This window comes from Otolemur garnettii, unplaced genomic scaffold, assembly GCF_000181295.1.
Source record: "Otolemur garnettii isolate 467f Iridium unplaced genomic scaffold, OtoGar3 scaffold00011, whole genome shotgun sequence".
Lineage (NCBI taxonomy): Eukaryota > Metazoa > Chordata > Mammalia > Primates > Galagidae > Otolemur > Otolemur garnettii.
The window spans coordinates 28,451,936-28,470,568 of record NW_003852406.1 but is presented as its reverse complement, the minus strand read 5'-3'; the positions used below and the strand labels follow the sequence as shown (position 1 = coordinate 28,470,568).

General features: G+C 46.5%; 1 protein-coding gene across 1 annotated transcript in view; it reads right to left on the bottom strand.

The window, feature by feature from the left end:
- TSPAN3 (tetraspanin 3) overlaps nt 1-2,994 on the bottom strand; it is a 32,041-nt gene extending 29,047 nt beyond the window's left edge. Inside the window, exon 1 of the mRNA XM_003784541.2 lies at nt 2,655-2,994. Coding sequence (XP_003784589.1) covers nt 2,655-2,717 — 63 coding nt within the window. The 5' untranslated portion in view covers nt 2,718-2,994. The remainder of the gene's footprint in view (nt 1-2,654) is intronic.
- Between the last annotated feature and the right edge of the window lie 15,639 nt (nt 2,995-18,633).

Sequence of the window (18,633 nt, the reverse complement as noted above, 5' to 3'; positions counted from 1 at the left end):
AATGCTATTCTTACATCACAAGGCATAAAAAAGGGAGGAAGGGGCCACTACATATGAAAGCACTTATCAGAACTGAAGAATGCATCACAAATTCTGAGGAAGAACCTGTTAACATTTTTTAATTTACTTACGTCCCCATAATGACTCAACTTTTAAAACAACTTTAAAGCCTGGCACAATTTCTAATTTTAACAAAGCTAAAACAGGTATGTTTTAGAGAAGTGATTCTAACATAGCCTAACCAGTTCCTTCCTCTTTTCAAATTTTTTAAAATCACATCTTGCTCTAACATCAAAAGCTCTAGAGTGTGGGCTGACCTAGGTTTGAACACAGGTTCCACCCCACCTTGGGTGTGCTAATGTAACTCAGTAAATCTTACTGCCCTTATCTGTAAAATAAGTATAACAATATACCCGACCAGGTGGGGCTGCTGTTGCTGTGAAGATACTGCATAAACTCAGCACAGTGCCTGTATGTAGCATAAACTCAATGGGAGTTCTCAATACCATCACCATCGGATTCCAACACTTTGTCCATAAACTAATAATTTGTTGGAAGACACACCTAATACTGTTTCCTCGTTAGTTATGTTGCACTGTGCCACAATTTTGCCCCTACACGTCTGTTTAACTTCCTTATCACAGCTCACAAAAGCTTTACCATCCTAGTAAGGCAGATAAAGGTACTTTTACAAAGCAGTTTGACTTCAGTATTGGCAACAAACCCCTACAAAGTTCAAAATAGCCTTCTCCAACAGAGTAGTACACATAATTACATGATATCCAAGGATTCTTAAGCAATTACTTAGAATGAACCAGTATTTTAAAGTTTAAAAAAAGAAAATGATTGCTGAATTCCCAATATTTTGTTACAGTAACAATTCTAGTCCTGGGCTTGACTAGTCCAGAATTCACCCAATACGTATTCTTCAAATTCAAACACAGGAGAACCTCCTTAGTTGACCACCTCCCTACACTGACCACCTCCTTAAGTTGACCTAATTTGCACAGACTGGACAAGGAACCACGTGTGCGTTATCAGTACAGTAGCCCTAGTTTCTTCTGGTGATCACTTCCATATGTTGACCAGTTTGTTACAGTCCCTTGGTTGGTGAACTTAGAGAGGTTCTACTAGTCACGCTCAGAAAATGACAAGGAACTGTAAAGGGCACAATGCCATGTGTCTGCCTCTTACCTTATTACCTATAATAATAAAATGTTTCTTATTTGGGGATTCTAGAAAAGTATTTTTCCTTTTAAAAAGGTCAGTAACTCAAAGTATGGAAACACTGCTCTAACTGAAAAGAAATCGTGGACATCCCAATGTCACCTGGGTGATTTTGAGCAGGCACTACCTCCCAGGGAGGACGCTTTCCTTCACACCATAAACACCCTTAAAGATTTATGGCAACACAAGTGTGTAGCAAGTGCCTTTTTACAGCTGTCAGGACACCAAAAGCTTCATCCCTTGTTGAAGGGAAAAGGGAGAAGGAAAGGATTCTTTCTTTCCCTAACAGGTGTACGTGTGGGAGGAACGAGCCAAATGGGAAGACTGGTGAGGATGAAGAGGAGGACATGATTACAGGGAATGTTCAAAAAGCGGTCTGAGAGCATTGGTCAGAGAAGACGGGGCAAGGAAGTGTTTAAGGATATGACACAGTGAGGGAGGAAAGGTGACTTGGGACCCGACTGAGGACTGAAGTTGCAATACCAAAAGGAGATTGTTAAATTATCTATCCTGAAGGTTTTGTTTTGTTTTTAAGTAAAAGAAAGTGATGTGATGGAGGAAATGCTTTAAAAGGTTTATCTGGGTGCAAGGTCCAGCTGGACTGCAGATTGACAGGAACAGCACATGTTATTGTAAAAGTGAGATAAGAACCTGAACTAAGATGGAATGGTTATAAACACTCCCTTTCTGGAGTATGCCCCTCAAAATGAATAAGCCACTTTTTATTCAAAGTGAACTCATCACTTTAAAAATCTTGTAACATCTGAATCATATTTAACTAAAGTTTATAACCTCAGACTGCCCACTCTCGTGACCAAAACAGACACATTTTCCTAATCAAAGGATTTGGTTTCTCGAGCTGAAATCTTTTCCGTTTTCGGGATCAGTGACCAGCCAACCAGTTCTTCATACACAAAGACCTCTAAGTCCAGATCTCCCGCCCCGGACCCGGGAGCGTCCCCCGTCCCGCATATCTGCACTGTTCGCTCGCACGAGGACAGCCACCGGATCTGCCGGGTCCTGACAAAGAAAGCAGAGCCTGCCCTGTGGGGAATATCCTATTTCGAGCCTGATGTCCTGAACGAGTCGGCAAGGAGAGCTCTCCGTTCCGCAGGCCACTACAGGGGGAGAAACTGGGGCCCCTGGCACAAAGCCAGTCCGCACAGGCGTCCGGCGGAGCGCGGAGGCCGCCAGTTGGCGGCCACGGGAAGCTCCCGAGGACTTCCCGTCACTGTTCTGTCCTCAGGGCCCGGACGGGACCTCGTGAAGCGGCCTCCGGGACCAGGCCTCTCCCCTGCCTCGGCCGCGGGCCGCGGCCCCCGCAGCGCCCGCCCAGGCCCAGCCCGGGCCCCACGGGCGCCTCGGCCGAGGCCTCAGCGCGCCCGCCGCCGGCCCCTCGCCCTTCCCGGCCCGCTGGCCCCGCTCACCCAGAAGATGAGGTTAAGAAAGACCAGCACGGTCTTGGAGGAGGTGATGCCGCACTGGCCCATGGTGCAGGATGCCCGCGGAGGCCCTGCTCGGCGAGCGGGGCTGCGCTCACCGAGCGAGGCGGCAATGGCGGCGCCTCCCCGCTGGGAACTGCACGGCCTGCGTGGCTATAGCCGCAGCCCCCGGCGCCGTCGCGCAGCCCAGACCCCAGCAAACACCTCGCTCCTCCGCGCAGCCGCCGCAGTCCTCCGGGGGGCCCCGCTCCGCTCCCTGGCAACCGAGTGCCGCCTCCCGCGACCCGGACGGCCGTTTCAGCCAATCACTCCCATGGAGGCGGCACTGAGGCCACGCCCATTAAAGGAGCCGAAACCTCAACCTCAACTCCTTGCTTGGCCTCCGGTCGCCCTTGGAAGCGGAGACCTCCTTAGGGAGGTTCTGGTGGACCATACTAGCTCCACTCCTATTGAATTACATTTACTATTCCAACCTTCCGGATGATTTACAACCCGCAGAGCGCTGTCTTTGCCTATTCTCTGCTAGGAACTTCGGAGATGCTAATCTCTCCCACTCCACGTAGAGATTTTCCTGACCAGATAATACCTAGGCAGCACTGTTTGAGAGAAGTGGGGCGAGCATAAGCAAATTCTTATGGAAAAGTTACTGTAGCAGGCACTAGGCTAGCTGTCAGAAGAGTCATCAGAAAGGAGAAAAGGCTGGCGATGGGTTGGCGAGGCAGAGACATGTTTGTGTGGGTTAGGGATTGGGACCAAGGTCTATTCCAGGGCAGTACGGTTTGGACCAAGATTCACAATTAGATAAACGTCTTTTTACTTTGTAGTTTTTCACACTCTTCCCCACGCTTAGATCCACCATAACAATTAACAATTATTGAAGGTTTACCCCATGAAAGGAGGTTCTTTAACTCCACCACAACCTCACATAGAACGTACTGTGGTTATCAGCCTCGTTTTACTGATGGGGTAGCTGAGGCTCAGAAAGGTCAAGCTACTTTCACAGAGTGAGTGGTCTAGCGCAGAAACCACATTCTCAGCTACACACTAATTTGCCTCTCTTGTTTCTTTCCTGCCATTACAATCCTGCACTTCTTTTTTGTTTGCCCCCTTAACGATAACCATTTACTTGTCCTTTATTATCCCATTGTCTCCCCGTCTCCCCAGTTCACTGTCTTTCTCCGGCACTCTCAGCAATACTGTTCATCTCACCATTCCATTCATTTGCACCAAGCAACAGCAGCAGCCATTTGTTCACTCATCAAACTTTTGGTAAATGCCACCTCTGCACTTCATTGTTGTGAGTGGGTATCCACAAATCCTTGCTCCTGTGGCTTACATTTTGGCAGAGGAGGCAGACCATAAACAAATAGGCAAGTAGATATACAACATGACGTTGGGTAGTAATAAAACCAATTCAGAGGAGAGATGAGGAAGTCGTCTCTGAGGAGAGGACATTGGAAGGGACTGGAGTGATAGGAGGGAACAAACCAAGTGATCATTTGGAGGAAGAACAGCCCAGCGATGTCCTGCAAAGGCCTGGGGCAGGGGGATAATCACTGTGCTGTAGGAAAGGGAAAACGAAAGAACCTGTGTCAGGAGGTCAGGGGACAGCAGAGAATGAAGTTAGCAAGGTCAGCTCACCAAGGGCCTCCTGAGCCATGTGTGCGGGGAAGATATTGCAACACTCTGAGCAGGCCAGTAACACCATTCTTTCCACACCACGTGTGACCTAGCTAAAATTTTTTTAAAAAGCAAATCGTAGTTCTCAGGTATGATCTCCTTGAGCGTCTATCTCCTTGCTGGCCCCACCCTCTATACATTTCTTTCCCTGCTTTACTCTCACTGCTCTTCCTCCTTTCCCAAAACATTTTTGTGTTTTTTCATCCTTGTCCCATCCCTTCCCCTTCCCTGAGGAGGCCTCCAGCCATTCCTCACTCCCCAGCACCTGCACCTCCATTCTGTCCTTCTTTACTTGTGCTTTCTCCTTGTGGGGGACGTCTCGGGCTCCCCTACACACCTGGGCCACTTTGAAATACAGCCCTTCCACCTACTTCCTGCATGCCTACTCTCTGCCTCAGTCTCCTCTTCTTAGGGAGGGGGTGGAGATGGCAATATCTGCCTAACCAAGAAACCATCGGATTCTGCGGTTGTGTGCCTCATTTTTTAAAAGTATCCTAGGTGATCCTAATGTGCTGTCAGGTTGCAAACCACTATTCTAACCATATAAACATGGTCTCATCTGCCCCATCCTACAAAGAAAAGCCTCTTATGCTGTTCTTTTATTTTCTCTCTTTTTCTTCTCAGCGAAAATTTGTAAAAGAATCATCTCATGGGCGGCCGGCCCCATATACTGGGGGTGGCAGGTTCAAGCCTGGCCCCGGCAAAAACTGCAAAAAAAAGAATCATCTCATTCAGTGCTTCTCATACTTCACTGTGCTCACAGGCACCTGAAGATCTGGTAAAAATGCAGTCTGAGCGACGTCAATGCTACTCTTTGTAGCAGAGGGCTGGACTTCTTTCTGACCCTGCCTTTTTTGCTTCCAACTCATCTTTCACTCACAGCAGTGTGGAATCACCCCACAGGGCCACTGAAGTTGCTCTGGCCAGTGTTGCCAGTGACTTATGTGTTACCCATCTCTGAGGCAGCTTATGTCATGGTTAAGAGCACTGGTCCTCTTCAGGGACCAGATAGCCTAGCTTTGAAATACAGCCCTTCCACTTCCTTCCTGCACGCCTACTCTGTGCCTCAGTCTCCTCTTCTTAGGGAGGGGATGGAGATGGGAATATCTGCCTAACACGGTTGCCGTTGGGAATTGAGTTAATACACTTAGAGCTGTCAGCAGAGGACCTGACACCAAGTGCTCTGACAAGCTCTGGCAGCATTTGACTGCACTGACGTCTCCATGCTCAAATCTCCCTCCTCTCTGAGTTCTCTGTCTACCTCTCTGTCTCCACCTCTTCCCTGCACCCTTTGGGTGTCGGTGTTTCCTGGAGTTTTGGCTTAGGTCTTTTGACTTTCTCAAGCTGCCCTGGCCATCTCACTGACTGCACTGGACTCTGTCGTGATCTCGGCACAGAACACTTCCCAACCTAGAGCTTCAGCCCAGGTGTTTCTCTCAAGTTTCCATCCAGGTACCTAACTCCCTGCCACATTGGTCCAGGTGGATTCATTTATTGACTCAACACATTTATTGGTTACCTACCCTGGGCCTGACCCTGTGCCAGATGTCGCATGGTCCCAGGGAGCTTCCAGTTCAGAGCAGATATTCAACACTAATAATGCATTTATTGATTTAACTGCCATCAAGGTAAGCAATACACATGAGAGGTACAGGCTCACGTGAGGGTATGACAAGGACCAGGACCTTGTTTGCCGCAACTCCTATGTGCTCCAGACTCAGTGTGTCCCGATCTGAACTCATCATTTCCCCTGAACCTGCCCCTCCTCTCCCTGTGTTCCTTAGCTCCGTGAAAAGCATACCCAGCCTCTGACCCAGGCTAAGATGTCAAGGCCCATCCCCTCCCTCACTGGGCCCTCTAACCCCTGGAGAGGCGCCTTCTTCCTGGAGAATTAGCTTCTCCAGTAACTCAGGAACCCTGCATTCCTACTGCCCACCCTCAGTCTGACTTCACCTCTGCTGGGAAAATTACTCTTGTAAGATAGAGAGCGTCTGGGAAGGTCAAACCCTTCCTCAGAGACACAGACTCTGAGTCCCACGGCATCTGACAGTGGCACACCTGTCTGGGGACCAGGCAGGGGTAGGGCATTTGTACCTTCTCTCACAGAGCCTTGACTTATAACTTGTCCCAGTAAACTCTGGGGGTTTTTTGTTTTTTGAGACCAAGTCTCACTATGTCATCCTCAGGAGAGTGCTGTAGCGTCACAGCTTACAGGAACCTCAAACTCCTGGGCATAAGCGATTCTCTTGCCTCAGCCTCCCAAGTAGCTGGGACTACAGGAACCCGCCACAGTACCCGGCTATTTTTTGGTTGTAGTTGTCATTGTTGTTTGGCAGGCCCAGGCTAGATTCGAACCCACCAGCTCCAGTGGTATATGGCCAGCCCCGTACCTGCTTAAGCTACAGATGCTGAGGCAGTAAACTCTCTTCCTGAATCCATACTGTGTGAAATAAAATTCACTGTGATCCACATTGTGTGACATAAAGAGATATCTAAAAAAGAAGCAACTACAACCCAGACATAACTTTTCTTAATAATTTCGTGTATTTCCTAAAAACTTGCATTTTTCATAACAAAGAATGTGCTGATTATTCCTAATTTTTATGCGTAGTTAACAAAGACACTTTAACACTTCTAGATAAAAGAGGACATGAAGAAGAGCTGGAGATAGACAATTTCTTCCATCCACATAGCATTTTACTATACCAATTAAAAAGCCTTAATAGATTCAGGGCGGTAAAGATTCAGAAAGTCATTACACAAGCTCATGGTGCCGCCCTTTACAACTCTGCCTCTGCTGACAGGATACAGAAGACTTTTTGTTCAGCTCTTTTCCTGATAGTGTGTTCCAAGCTCTTTAAAAGTTAGTCTATTATTGACAAGTGTTGAAACACAATAGGAGTCCTTATTGTTTTTTGTGTCATCAAACAAGGCAGAGATGCCACATGAATTGTGGAATGAATTATGTAGCTTGAGAAACACTTTTCCAGGAACTGGGGAAGTGGAACAGACAGAAACAGCTGACGAACTGAGCCAGTGCAGTGGCAAAGAATACGAGTCCTGGGACCAACCTGCTGAACTTTGACTCTTGGTTATTACCCTTCAGGTGACCTTGTTTTATGACCTTGGCCAAGTCACTTTAAATTATATGGGCCTCAGTTTCCTCATCTGTAAAGTGAGGAAGCATAATATTTGTTAATACTGTAGTCCTCTCTTGTCCCTGGGGGATATGTCCCAAGACCCTCAGGGGTTGCCTGAGACTGAAGGCAAACCCTCTATTCACTGTTTGTCATCTGATTGCCACCTAGAGGACTACTAAGTAACTAATGGGCCAGTAGTGAATACAGTGTAAATATGCTGGACAAACGGATGATTCATGAATCAGGTAGGACAGGTGGGACATTTCATCATGCTACTTAGAATGGCATACAACTGAAAACTTAGCAATTGTTTATTTCTGGAGTTTTCTGTTTAATATTTTCAGACTGTGGTTAATCATGGATAATAAAACCTCAGAAAGTAAAATCGTGGAGAAGAGATCATGACTGTATTTTCTACAAAATGGGAATGGGCTAAGAGTAATACCTATTTCATAGGGTACATTTGATCTGAGAGGATTAAATGAGTAAATAAACCCAAAATACTCAGCCTCACTGCCAAGCAGCAGGAGCCACACGTGACACAGAATTCAGCCAGCCTCAGAAGTTCTTCCTATCACCATTTTCCACTTCCTAAATTATTTCTTTTTCTAATTAAAATTTTATCACCCAAGTAGCTGGAACTCTGGGCACCAACCACAGCACCCAGCTAATTTTTCTGGTTTTAGTAGAGATAGGAGTCTTGCTCTTACTCAGGCTGGTCTGGAACTCCTGATCTCAAGCAATCTGCCTGACTTGGCCTTTCAGCGTGCTGGGATTACAGGCATGAGGCACTGAGCCCAACCAGAATATCACTTTTTAATTCTTTGTACCTGGTTAGTAGAAATACTACTGATTTTCTATATAAACAATATATTCAGCAACCTTGTCAATTTTTTTTTTTTGAGACAGAACCTCAAGCTATCCCCCTGGGTAGAGGGCTGTGGCTTCACAGCTCACAGCAACCTCTAACTCCTAGGCTCAAGTGAGTCTCCCACCTCAGCCTCCTAAGTAGCTGGGACCACAGGTGCCCGCCACAACGCCCAGCTATTTTTTGGTTGCAGCCGTCATTGTTGTTTGGCAGGTCCGGGCTAGATTTGAACCCGCCACCTTAGGTATATGTGGCTGGCGCCTTAGCCACTTGGGCCACAGGCGCCGAGCCAACCTTGTCAAATTTTATTGATTCTATGGGTTTATATGTAGTTTTTTTGGTAGATTTTTTGTTTGTTTGTTTATTTAGAGATAAAATCTCCCTATATTGCCCAGGCAGTTTTCACAGGCATGATCATAGCATACTGCAGCCTTAAACTCTTGAGCTCAAGAGGCCTCAAACTGAGGCCTCCTGCCTCAGCCTCCTGAGTAGCAGGGACTACAGGTAGGTGAATGCCACCATCCCTAGTTACATATTTCAAAAATTTTTCTGTGTACACAATCACATTGCCTATGCATAATGACAGCTTTATTTCTTTTCTTCCCAGTACATAAGTAGTGACAGCAGGCCTTCTCGATTTATTCCCAATCTCAGAGGAAAGCTTTTAATATTTCACCACGAAATATGATGTTTGTAGATACCTTTATCAAATTACTAATTTTTTTTTTCTTTTCTTTGTTTGCTAAGATGTCTTATACTTTTTTTTTTGAGACAAAGTCTCAGTCTGTTGCCCCAGGCTAGAGTGCCATGGCGTCAGCCTAGCTCACTGAAACCTCAGACTCCTGGATTCAAGCACTGTTCCTGCCTCAGTCTCCCAAGAGCTAGGACCAAAGGCACCTACCATGACACCTGGCTAATTTTTCTATTTTTAGTAGAGACAGGGTCTCACTCTTGCTCAGGATGGTCTCAAACTCCTGAGCTCTAGTGATCCTCCTGCCTTGCCCTCCATGAGTTCTAGGATTACTGGCATGAGCCACTGCACCTGGCCTATGAAGTTTTGTCCTTTTAAATCATGAATATGTATTGAATTTTATCAAATGCTTTGTCTGCATGTATTGAGATGACATGATTTCTTTTTTCTGTTACTTTGGGGAATTATGTTATTCCTTTCCTTTCCCTTTCTTTTCTTTTTTTAAGACAGAGTCTCAATCTGTTGCCCTGGGTAGAGTGCCATGGCGTCACAGCTCACAAATAAATTCAGATTAACCACAGTCTGAAAATATTAGAAATATTTAATATTGCATCATAACTCACAGCAACCTCAAATTCTTGGGTGTAGGCAATGCTCCTGCCTCAGCCTCCCAAGTAGCTGGGAGTATAGGCACCCACCACAATGCCTAGCTAGTTTGTTTGTTTGTTTAGTAGAGATGGGGTCTCGAACTCCTGAGCTCAAGCAATTCACCCGCCTCTGCCTCCCAGAGTGCTAGAATTACAGGTATATGCCGTGGTATCTGGCCTATTTATTTTCTAATTTCTTTTTATCCCTAGAATAAATTGACTTGATCGTGATGTACTATCCCTTTTATGTATTAGTGCATTTAATTCATTAATCTTTTGTTTCAGACTTTTGCATCTATGGTGATGGGAAATATTAGCCTGCAATTGTCCTTTCTTGTTGAGTCCTTCTCAGTTTTGGAATTGTGATTATGCTGGTCTCATAAAATGAGATGGGAAATGTTTTCCCTTTTTGTATTATCTGGAAGAACTTGTGTAAGATTAGAATTATTTCTTCCTTTAGTGTTTGGAATAATTCACTGGTAATCCCATATGACTTCAAAATTTCTTTGTAGTATGATTTTTAAATGAATCATTTTTCAGGCTCGGCGCCTGTGGCTCAAGCAGCTAAGGCGCCAGCCACATACACCTAAGGTGGCAGGTTTGAATCCAGCCTGGACCCACCAAAACAACAATAATGGCTGCAACCAAAAAATAACTGGGCATTGTGGCGGGCGCCTGTGGTCCCAGCTACTTGGGAGGCAGAAGCAGGAGACTTGCTTGAGCCCAGGAGTTGGAGGTTGCTGTGAGCAGTGAAGCCATGGCACTCTACCCAGGGGGACAGCTGGAGGCTCTGTCTCAAAAAAAAAAGAATCATTTTTCATAATTTGTTGAAAAATATGAATAGTACTACTTATATTTTTATTGGTTTTGGTATCAGTTCTGATAAATTGTGTTTTTTAATGAATTTTTCATTTCATCTAAATTGTCATATTTATTGGCATTCTGAGTATAAAAACACAAACTGTTTTTCCTCTGGTCTTTTTTTTTTTTGAGACAGAGCCTCAAGCTATCCCCCTGGGTAGAGTGCCATGGCATAGCTCACAGCAACCTCCAACTCCTGGGCTCAAGCAAGTCTCCTGCCTCAGCCTCCCAAGTAGCTGGGACTACAGGTGCCTGCCACAACGCCTGGCCATTTTTTGGTTGCAGCCATCATTGTTGTTTGGCGGGCCCGGGCTGGGGATTCGAACCCACCACCTTAGGTGTATGTGGCTGGCGCCTTAGCCGCTTGAGCCACAGGCGCCGAGGCTTTTCCTCTGGTCTTACCCCTCAACAGTCAACACGGAGGACTTCTATGATCAAATGCATGTGGGTTTTCCACACTCACACCCAACAAGTAGTCTGCAGTGGACACTAGTCCTCTAATTCTGCAGCCCCCCAGGTCACAAACTGCTAAGCCTTGCTCCTTGGTCTGTGGAATCATTATTTTCTATGACAGCAGTCACTGGTGCCAAAAAGGGTCTAGGCCGTGGCCTGTTAGGAACCGGGCTGCACAGCTGCGAGTGAGCAGCAAGTGAGCGCCTGCAACCTCATCTGTGTTTACAGTCGCTCCCCATGGCTCACATCACCACCTGAGCTCTGCCTCCTGTTCCAGCCCCCACTCCACACCTGTCCTCTGTGAAGAAATTGTTTTCCAGGACACTGGTCACTGGTGACAAAAAAGTTAGGGACTGCTGCTCTAATTCACTTCAATTCTAGTACCATCTACCTGGAGAGAGCGTCAGATCCTATAGGTTAAGGGCTCAGTCCCTAAGACTGTCCCCAACTTCTTATGTCAGTCACAAGCCTCAGGTGTTTTTCCTGTGCTTCTCACCAACTAGTGGGCTTCCCTCCACCCCTTTGGGTACCAGGTGATTCACTAGAGCAGCTCATGGAACTTGGAAACATTTGCGTTTACCAGTTTCTCATAAAGGATATCACAATGGATACAGGTGAAGAGATGCATGGGGCAAGCCGTGTAGGGGAGCATGGAGCTTCCTCGCCCGCTCCAGGCACACCACCCTCCTGGAGCCTGCATGTGTGGGGCTATCCCACAAGCTCACACAAACTCCTGGGTTTGGGTTGTTACGGAGGCTTCACCACATAGGCATGATTGGCCACTGGTGATCAGCTAACCTTCAGATCCTTGTCCCTCCCTGGAGGTTGGGGTGTGGAGATGAAAGTCTCAACCTCTAATCATGTGCTGGGCTTTCCTGGGCCATCCTGAAGGAGCTGCCAGCCTCCAGACAATTGATTGACACACCAAAAGAAATTATCGGAGGGGCAGTGGTTCACATCTGTACTCCTAGCACTGTGGGAGGCTGAGGTGGGTGGATAGTATGAGCTCCGGAGATTGAGATCAGCCTGAGCAAGAAGGCAAGACCCCCATCTCTAAAAATAGCTGGATATTGTGGCAGGTGTCTGTAGTCCCAGATACTCAGGAAACTGAGACAAGAGGATTACTTCAGCCCAAGAGGTTGAGGTTGGGCAGTGCCCGTAGCTCAGTGGGTAGGGTGCCAGCCCCGTACACGAAGGCAGGGGGGTTCAAACGCAGCCCAGCCTGCTAAACAATGACAACTGCGACAAAAATAGCCGGGTGTTGTGGTGGGTGCCTGTAGTCCCAGCTACTTGGGAGGCTGAGGCAACAGGATCACTTAAGCCCAAGAGTTAATTAAGAGTTAGTTAAAATCAAGGTTGCTGTGAGCTGTGAAACTATAGCACTCTACCAAGGGTGACAAAGTGAGACTCTGTCTCAAAAAACCAGAAAGAGTTTGAGGTTTCTGTGAGCTGTGACACCATGGCGCTCAGCCCAGGGTAACAGAATGAGACTCTGTCTCAAAAAAAAAAGATAATTATTAGTTTAAGGATTTTAGGAATGGTATCCAAAGAGATGGGGACAAAGACAAAACATACATTTCACAATATCACAGGCATCAAGTTTCCCATGGTACGTTTTCATTCTTATTACTATCTACAGGATATGTACTAATGCCCCCTTTATTTATTCCTAGTGTAGCTTTTGTGACTTATCCCTTTTTTAGAGAGGTTTATTATTTTATTCATCATTTCAAAGATTCAACTCTTGGCTTTGTTGTTTGATTTTTTCTATTGTTTTCTTGTTTCATTTATTTATTTATTTTTTTTTCTGTTTTGGCTGGAGCTAGGCTTGAACCCACCCACCCCCCACCCCCACCTATGGGTTGAGCCACAGGCGCCGCCCTCATGTTTGCTCTTATCTTTATTTTCCTTCCTTCTGTTTTGCTTTGGCTTAATTTGTTCTTTTCCTATCTTCTTGGTTCATAGGAAGTGGGGGTCCCCTCTGTTGCCCTTGTCTGGTCTGTGCCATCTACATGAATAGATTGTGTGAAAAACTCCAACCCACGTCATCACCAGGCCTCCCTCTCCTTGAGACTCTTTACCTTTCTGGATATCAAGCATCAGCCCTGGGCTCCCCTCCTTTCTCTCCTTTTGTGATTTTGGGATTGCAACCTCATCTAGTTGTAGAATGGTGAATGCAAGAAGGATGAGAAGTTGAGGACACTGCCCTGAGTCCCTGGAGAGGGAGCAGAACGCCTACAGCAAGAGGCAGCTGTGTGGCTGTGAGATGCTCCGGGTCTCGGGGTGGCCAGGAATGAAATGCATTTCTGTCTTTATTGATGTGAGCAGATTGCTTTGTTTCCTAGTTGAAGCACAGGGAAGTGATTGTTTTACCTTTCAGATTCTGGTAAGTGATTGTCAGTTGTGATTTTCAGAACTGTTTTGCATTTTCATGTGTTTCTCACAAAAAGCGCAGAAGGCCCTTTCCAGATAGGGCTAGAACAAGACATCTTCTGGAATGATCTTTCTAAAATCTGTGACTATGCTTTATCCTTACCTAAGGAACTTTGATGATTCTCATTGTTTACTGACCAAACTCCTAGCTTGGATAAATGACCCTTTGTAACAAAGTCCCCAGCTGAGTCTCTGGCCATTCTCAACTACTTACAGTTCCCCAGAACTTCCTTATCCTCCCCCCCTCTAGCCTTTAATAGGTTACTCCCTCTGCCTGGGATGCCCTCTCTCACCTCTTTTCCCCTGAAAGACTTCATTCTTCAAGATTCAGCTTAAATATTACCTCTGGGAAGCCTTCCTGGTCTCCCCCTCTAGGTGGGTTGAATCCTCTCTCCTGGGCTCCCACAGGCCCCCACTTGGCACCTTGGTTTATGATGGACTCTAAGCTCTTCCTTTTGAGAGAAAGGTTGTTTCTCGTGCCCTCTGGTGCTCAGTTCACAGGAGGGCCTCAGTAATGGTTTGTTGGTTGAATAGTACGACTCTTTCCAGGTCAGGAGCACTTGTTGGATGTGACTCTGGTGATCTTAAGGCACGAGTTATATGAAGGCTCTGGTGCACCACTAAGGCAAGGGCAGCCCCGTGTATGCCCCCTGAGACCTGCTGTCCCTGCTAGCTGTGCCCTCATGTGACAGGTGGCAAACAGACAAGCATTGCTTCCCAGCCCACCCTGTGTAGGCCAGTTGCTCCCTTCCATCAACCGGGGCCAGCCTTGTCCAACACCCCCTGCCCACTGCACAGTGGGCAGAAGAGAGGCAGGTGACGACCAGGTGGACATGGGTCTTTTATACTATCAGAGCTGAGAGAGGGTGTATCTCTCATGGAAAGAGCCTAGCTTTGGGGTCAGATTATCCTGGAATCACATCCTGGCTCTGTACCTACTGTGTGACCTTATACACCTTACTTGACCTCTCTGGGCCTCCATTTTCTCATCTGCAAAGTGAGGTTACCTGTATGTAACTTGCAAGGTGGTTGTGAGAATGGAATGAAGCCACATAAATACTAGCACAATGCCTGGTATGTGAGGATTGTCCAGAAAGTATCCATCCATTTTTTTTTTCATCAAGACAGTCTCACTTTGTTGTCCTCAGTAGAGTGTTATGGTGTCACAGCTCATAGCAATCTCAAACTCCTGGGCTCAAAAAATTCTCTTGCCTCAGCCTCCCTAGTAGCTGGGACTACAGGCACCTGCCACAATGCCTGGCTATTTTTATTTTTATTTATTTATTTATTTTTGTTTAGCAAGCCTGGGCCAGGTTCAAACCCACCAGCCCCAGAGCATGTGGCCAGCGCCCTAACCACTGAGCCATGTGAGTATCCATCCATTGTTAATGTAACAATAAAGTATAATGTAACTGAATACTTTCCAGACAGTCTTCCTGTAAAGGGCCAGGTGTAGTGGCTCATGCCTATAATCCTAGCACTCTGGGAGGCTGAGGTGAGCGGATCACTTAAGTTCATGAGTCTGAGACCAGCCTAAGCAAGTGTGAGACCCTGTCTTTAAAAATAGCTGGGCATTGTGGCGGGCACCTATATAAGGTGACCAGATTTTAACATTAGTAAAGCAGGACACCATTGATGGGGGAGATGTCCTTAATTAAAAATTTCGTCTATATGGAACAACAAAAATTTTCATAGAACACAAAAATAGTATTGAATATGTATTTTTTAATTTCAACATAAGTACAATTTACAAATATAATACATTAAAAAGTTATGTATTGTATTATTTTATTCTTTGGCATATTTCTCATTGAATTCTAACAACTGATCAACAATGAGAACTTTGGTAAGCAGTTCTCTATAATCAGTTCTCAACAATTATTTGTTATTATTAAAGTTTAACATTATAAAATTAACAAAATAATATAAAACTCATATTCTGGTGAAATAGCCACATGGCAGCCAAAAACCGTATATTCCCTTCCTGTTCTGCTGTTCCCTAGCTTGTCGTGCATTCTTTCTAAAAATTGGGACTTTTAAAAAACGCTGCGGGATGCAGGACTGATTGTTAAAAATCGGGACTGTCCTGCAAAAAGCAGGATGTCTGGTCACCTTACACCTGTAGTCCCAGCTACTTGGGAGGCTAAAGCAAGAGAATCAATTGAGCCCAAGCATTTGAGGTTGCTGTGAGTTATAAAACCACCACATTCTATCCAGGGCAACAAAGTAAGACTCTGTCTCAAAAAAAAAAAAAAAGCCTCATAATTACCATAATAACTTATGGTAAAGTTCCATAAAAACAAAGCCAAAAAAAAAGCCAATTGGTGGTCCCAGATTATCATTGCTCATGACTGGGGAACGATCCTTGAAGGCAGAGATGATGTCCTGTTGTTATGTGTGTCCCCTATGCCCAGCCTAGGGCCCACAGACAGGAAGCTGTAGGCAGTATTTACTGTTTTAAGGAATGAATGGAGAAGGAGCTCCCACCTCCTGCTGATCTCACGGGGAGGACAGTGTATGTGAACGCACTCTTTTCAGGGATATATGCAGACACGTTCAATACCATCTCTGCTGAACTACCTACCACAGCAAATACTCCTCTGTGGGAAGACGTCCTGGCCCTAATTTGCAGCCCCATAACCTATGTGATATGTCTAAAACAAACAAACAAGCAGACGAAAGCACAGAGGAGAAAGAAAATAAAAAACACTTTGGAGTTCCTTGTAAGACGAGGTGACCCTCAGTAAAATGTGGATGAGAAGCTGCAGCCTGGCGGAAGTCAAGAAAAGGCATTTCAGAGGAGTTAAGTTTTGCAGCAGGAAAAGAATTACAAAAGCAGTTTGCAGAAGAATAGAATAAAGAAGTGTGAGAGGAGGAGGAAAGAGTAGACAGGAAGTGTGATTCAAGAGACAGGCCCAGCATGGGTGTAAATGGATGGCACTGGGTATGGGGCAGGGGCAGAGGTGTGGAGGTTCACTGCTCAGGGCCCCAGGAAGCCTGAGGATTGGGTTAAAGGAGGCAGCAGATAACACATCACCATTTGCCAGGGATTATTCCAGGGTCTAGGAGTCAAGACATGGCTCCTTGAGAAGTGTGTGTTCACCAGACCTCAGGGAGGGGAGCCAACCCAGCCTTCACTGTGGTCGTGGATGGGCAGAGGACAAGGGAAGCTGGTTGGTCCAGGCCCACAACTCTTGGGGCTGCCCTGACCCAGGCCAGGGCGAGGGGGGCACCCTGGAGAGAAGGGGCTGGAGGTGGGCCCAACAGCACCCTAACAGGCGGCAAGGGGGAGGTGCAAGGGACATTTTGACAGCTCTCATGTTTTCACAGCCACCAACTCAGTGGGTGGAGCAATTGCTGGTCAGAGAAAATTCAGCAGAGTGATCAGAGCTAGTTGAGAAACCTATTTCTGAAGTTCACAGAGAAGAGCCAGGGAAGTGAGGAGGGGCAGTGGCCAGCAGGCCTGCGGTGAGATAATGATGACAGGCTTTTATCCCTGCCACGGCCAAGTCCTAGGTCAGCGCTTCCTTACCCCTGCAGCTGGTTGAAGGCTCCCCCCTCTATTCTCCGCACCCACAGAGCAGAGGATCAGAGCATCTCCAAACCTGAGTCTCTGAGGCCCAGCTCACCCTTTGGCAGTGTCAGCTGGCTTCCAGGGAGGTGACCTGGAGCCTTTTGGCTCTAGGCTTCCCCTAGAGACAGCCTGCTGCTTTGGGCTCCCCCTCACAACCTCTTCGTTCTCCAGGATTTTAACCCCAATGGGAGTAAGGCCCTCCGCTCTGATTTTTGCCTTTTTCTGGCTGATGCTCACTGTGGTCTCTCTTTCATCTACCAGCCTCAGGAGAGCCCCGCTCTCCCTCTACACCATCTGGCTTATAGTAGACTAGACTTCACACTTCTAAGCATCGCTGTTGAGAAGAAAAAGAGGCTTTAGGAATTTTGGAAATACTGGAATTTCCCAATGAAATCTGACTCTTTAGCTTACAGCATCTCTATTGCAGAGAGCCCAGGACATCATGATTTCAGTGAAATTTAAAATGCATCATTTTGTGATATGGAAAGATCTCTAGGATTGTTAAGTGAAAAAATACAAGGCACACCGTATGCTTACTTCACAAGCAACACAAATCTATGCCGCCTCTGAGTGAGGAGGGGAGTAAGAAAATTCTGTATATTGGTGTTTGCTTATATCTGCATCAAGAAACAGCAGAAAAGATACACCAGAAATGAACAAAAGTGTTTACCTATTGAGGACCAAGGAATAGCATTTGTGGAAACAGGGATGGGCACATGTTTTCATTTGTGAACCATATAGCTATCACCCTTTAAAAATAAAAATGAACTAACTCTATAATGTCTAAATTGCATGGCACCAAACCTTCCCATGGGCCTCAGTGGAGAAGTGTGTTAATGTAAAGACACAGAAGCATATCCAGGACCCAGGGACTGCAAAGGCTCGTGGGACTGGGCTGCCTCTAGGACCGTCCAGTTCTTGTCCAGCCTCTGCCAAAGGGCTCCGTCCATGTGCATCTGTCCAGCTTGGCCCAGCACTGGGAACTGCCACCTACTCCAGCCCCAGGCCAGGGGCTCCTGGATCAGTTTTGCTCAGATTGGATTGGCTCCCCTGGATCAATTATTGAAATTACGGGCTCTCTGCAATAGAGATACCATAAGCTCAAGAGTCAGATTTTGTTGGGAAATTTCAGCTGCAGCCATAGGGAGGTGGTTACAGATGCAGCTCCCTCTTCATGTGCTGTGAGTGGACAGTTTCAAAGTAGAGGAGTTTGGGCACAATGATAATAATAGGCTTGTTTGGTCCAGCCTATTGTTGGACGGATCACTCTTGGTGAAGGTCCAGCCTGTAATGGGGTCCCCTAGCATGGGGGAGCAAATTGAGAGATCTTGAGTGCCTGAAGAAGAGAGAGGCAGAGAGACAAATTTGACAATTGGTCAGGCGTCTGCCCCAACTGGCTGTGTGACCAGGGCCCTCTCTGGAGCTCAGTTTCCCAGGAAGATTAGAGGTCCCTTCAGCCTCTAAAGGGTGAAGAAGCAAAGTGTAGTGAAAAAGCATTGAATGGAGGCTTGGCGCCTGTGGCTCAAGTGGCCAGGGCACCAGCCACATACACCTAAGGTGGTGGGTTTGAATCCAGCCCGGGCCTGCCAAACAACAATGATGGCTGCAACCAAAAAA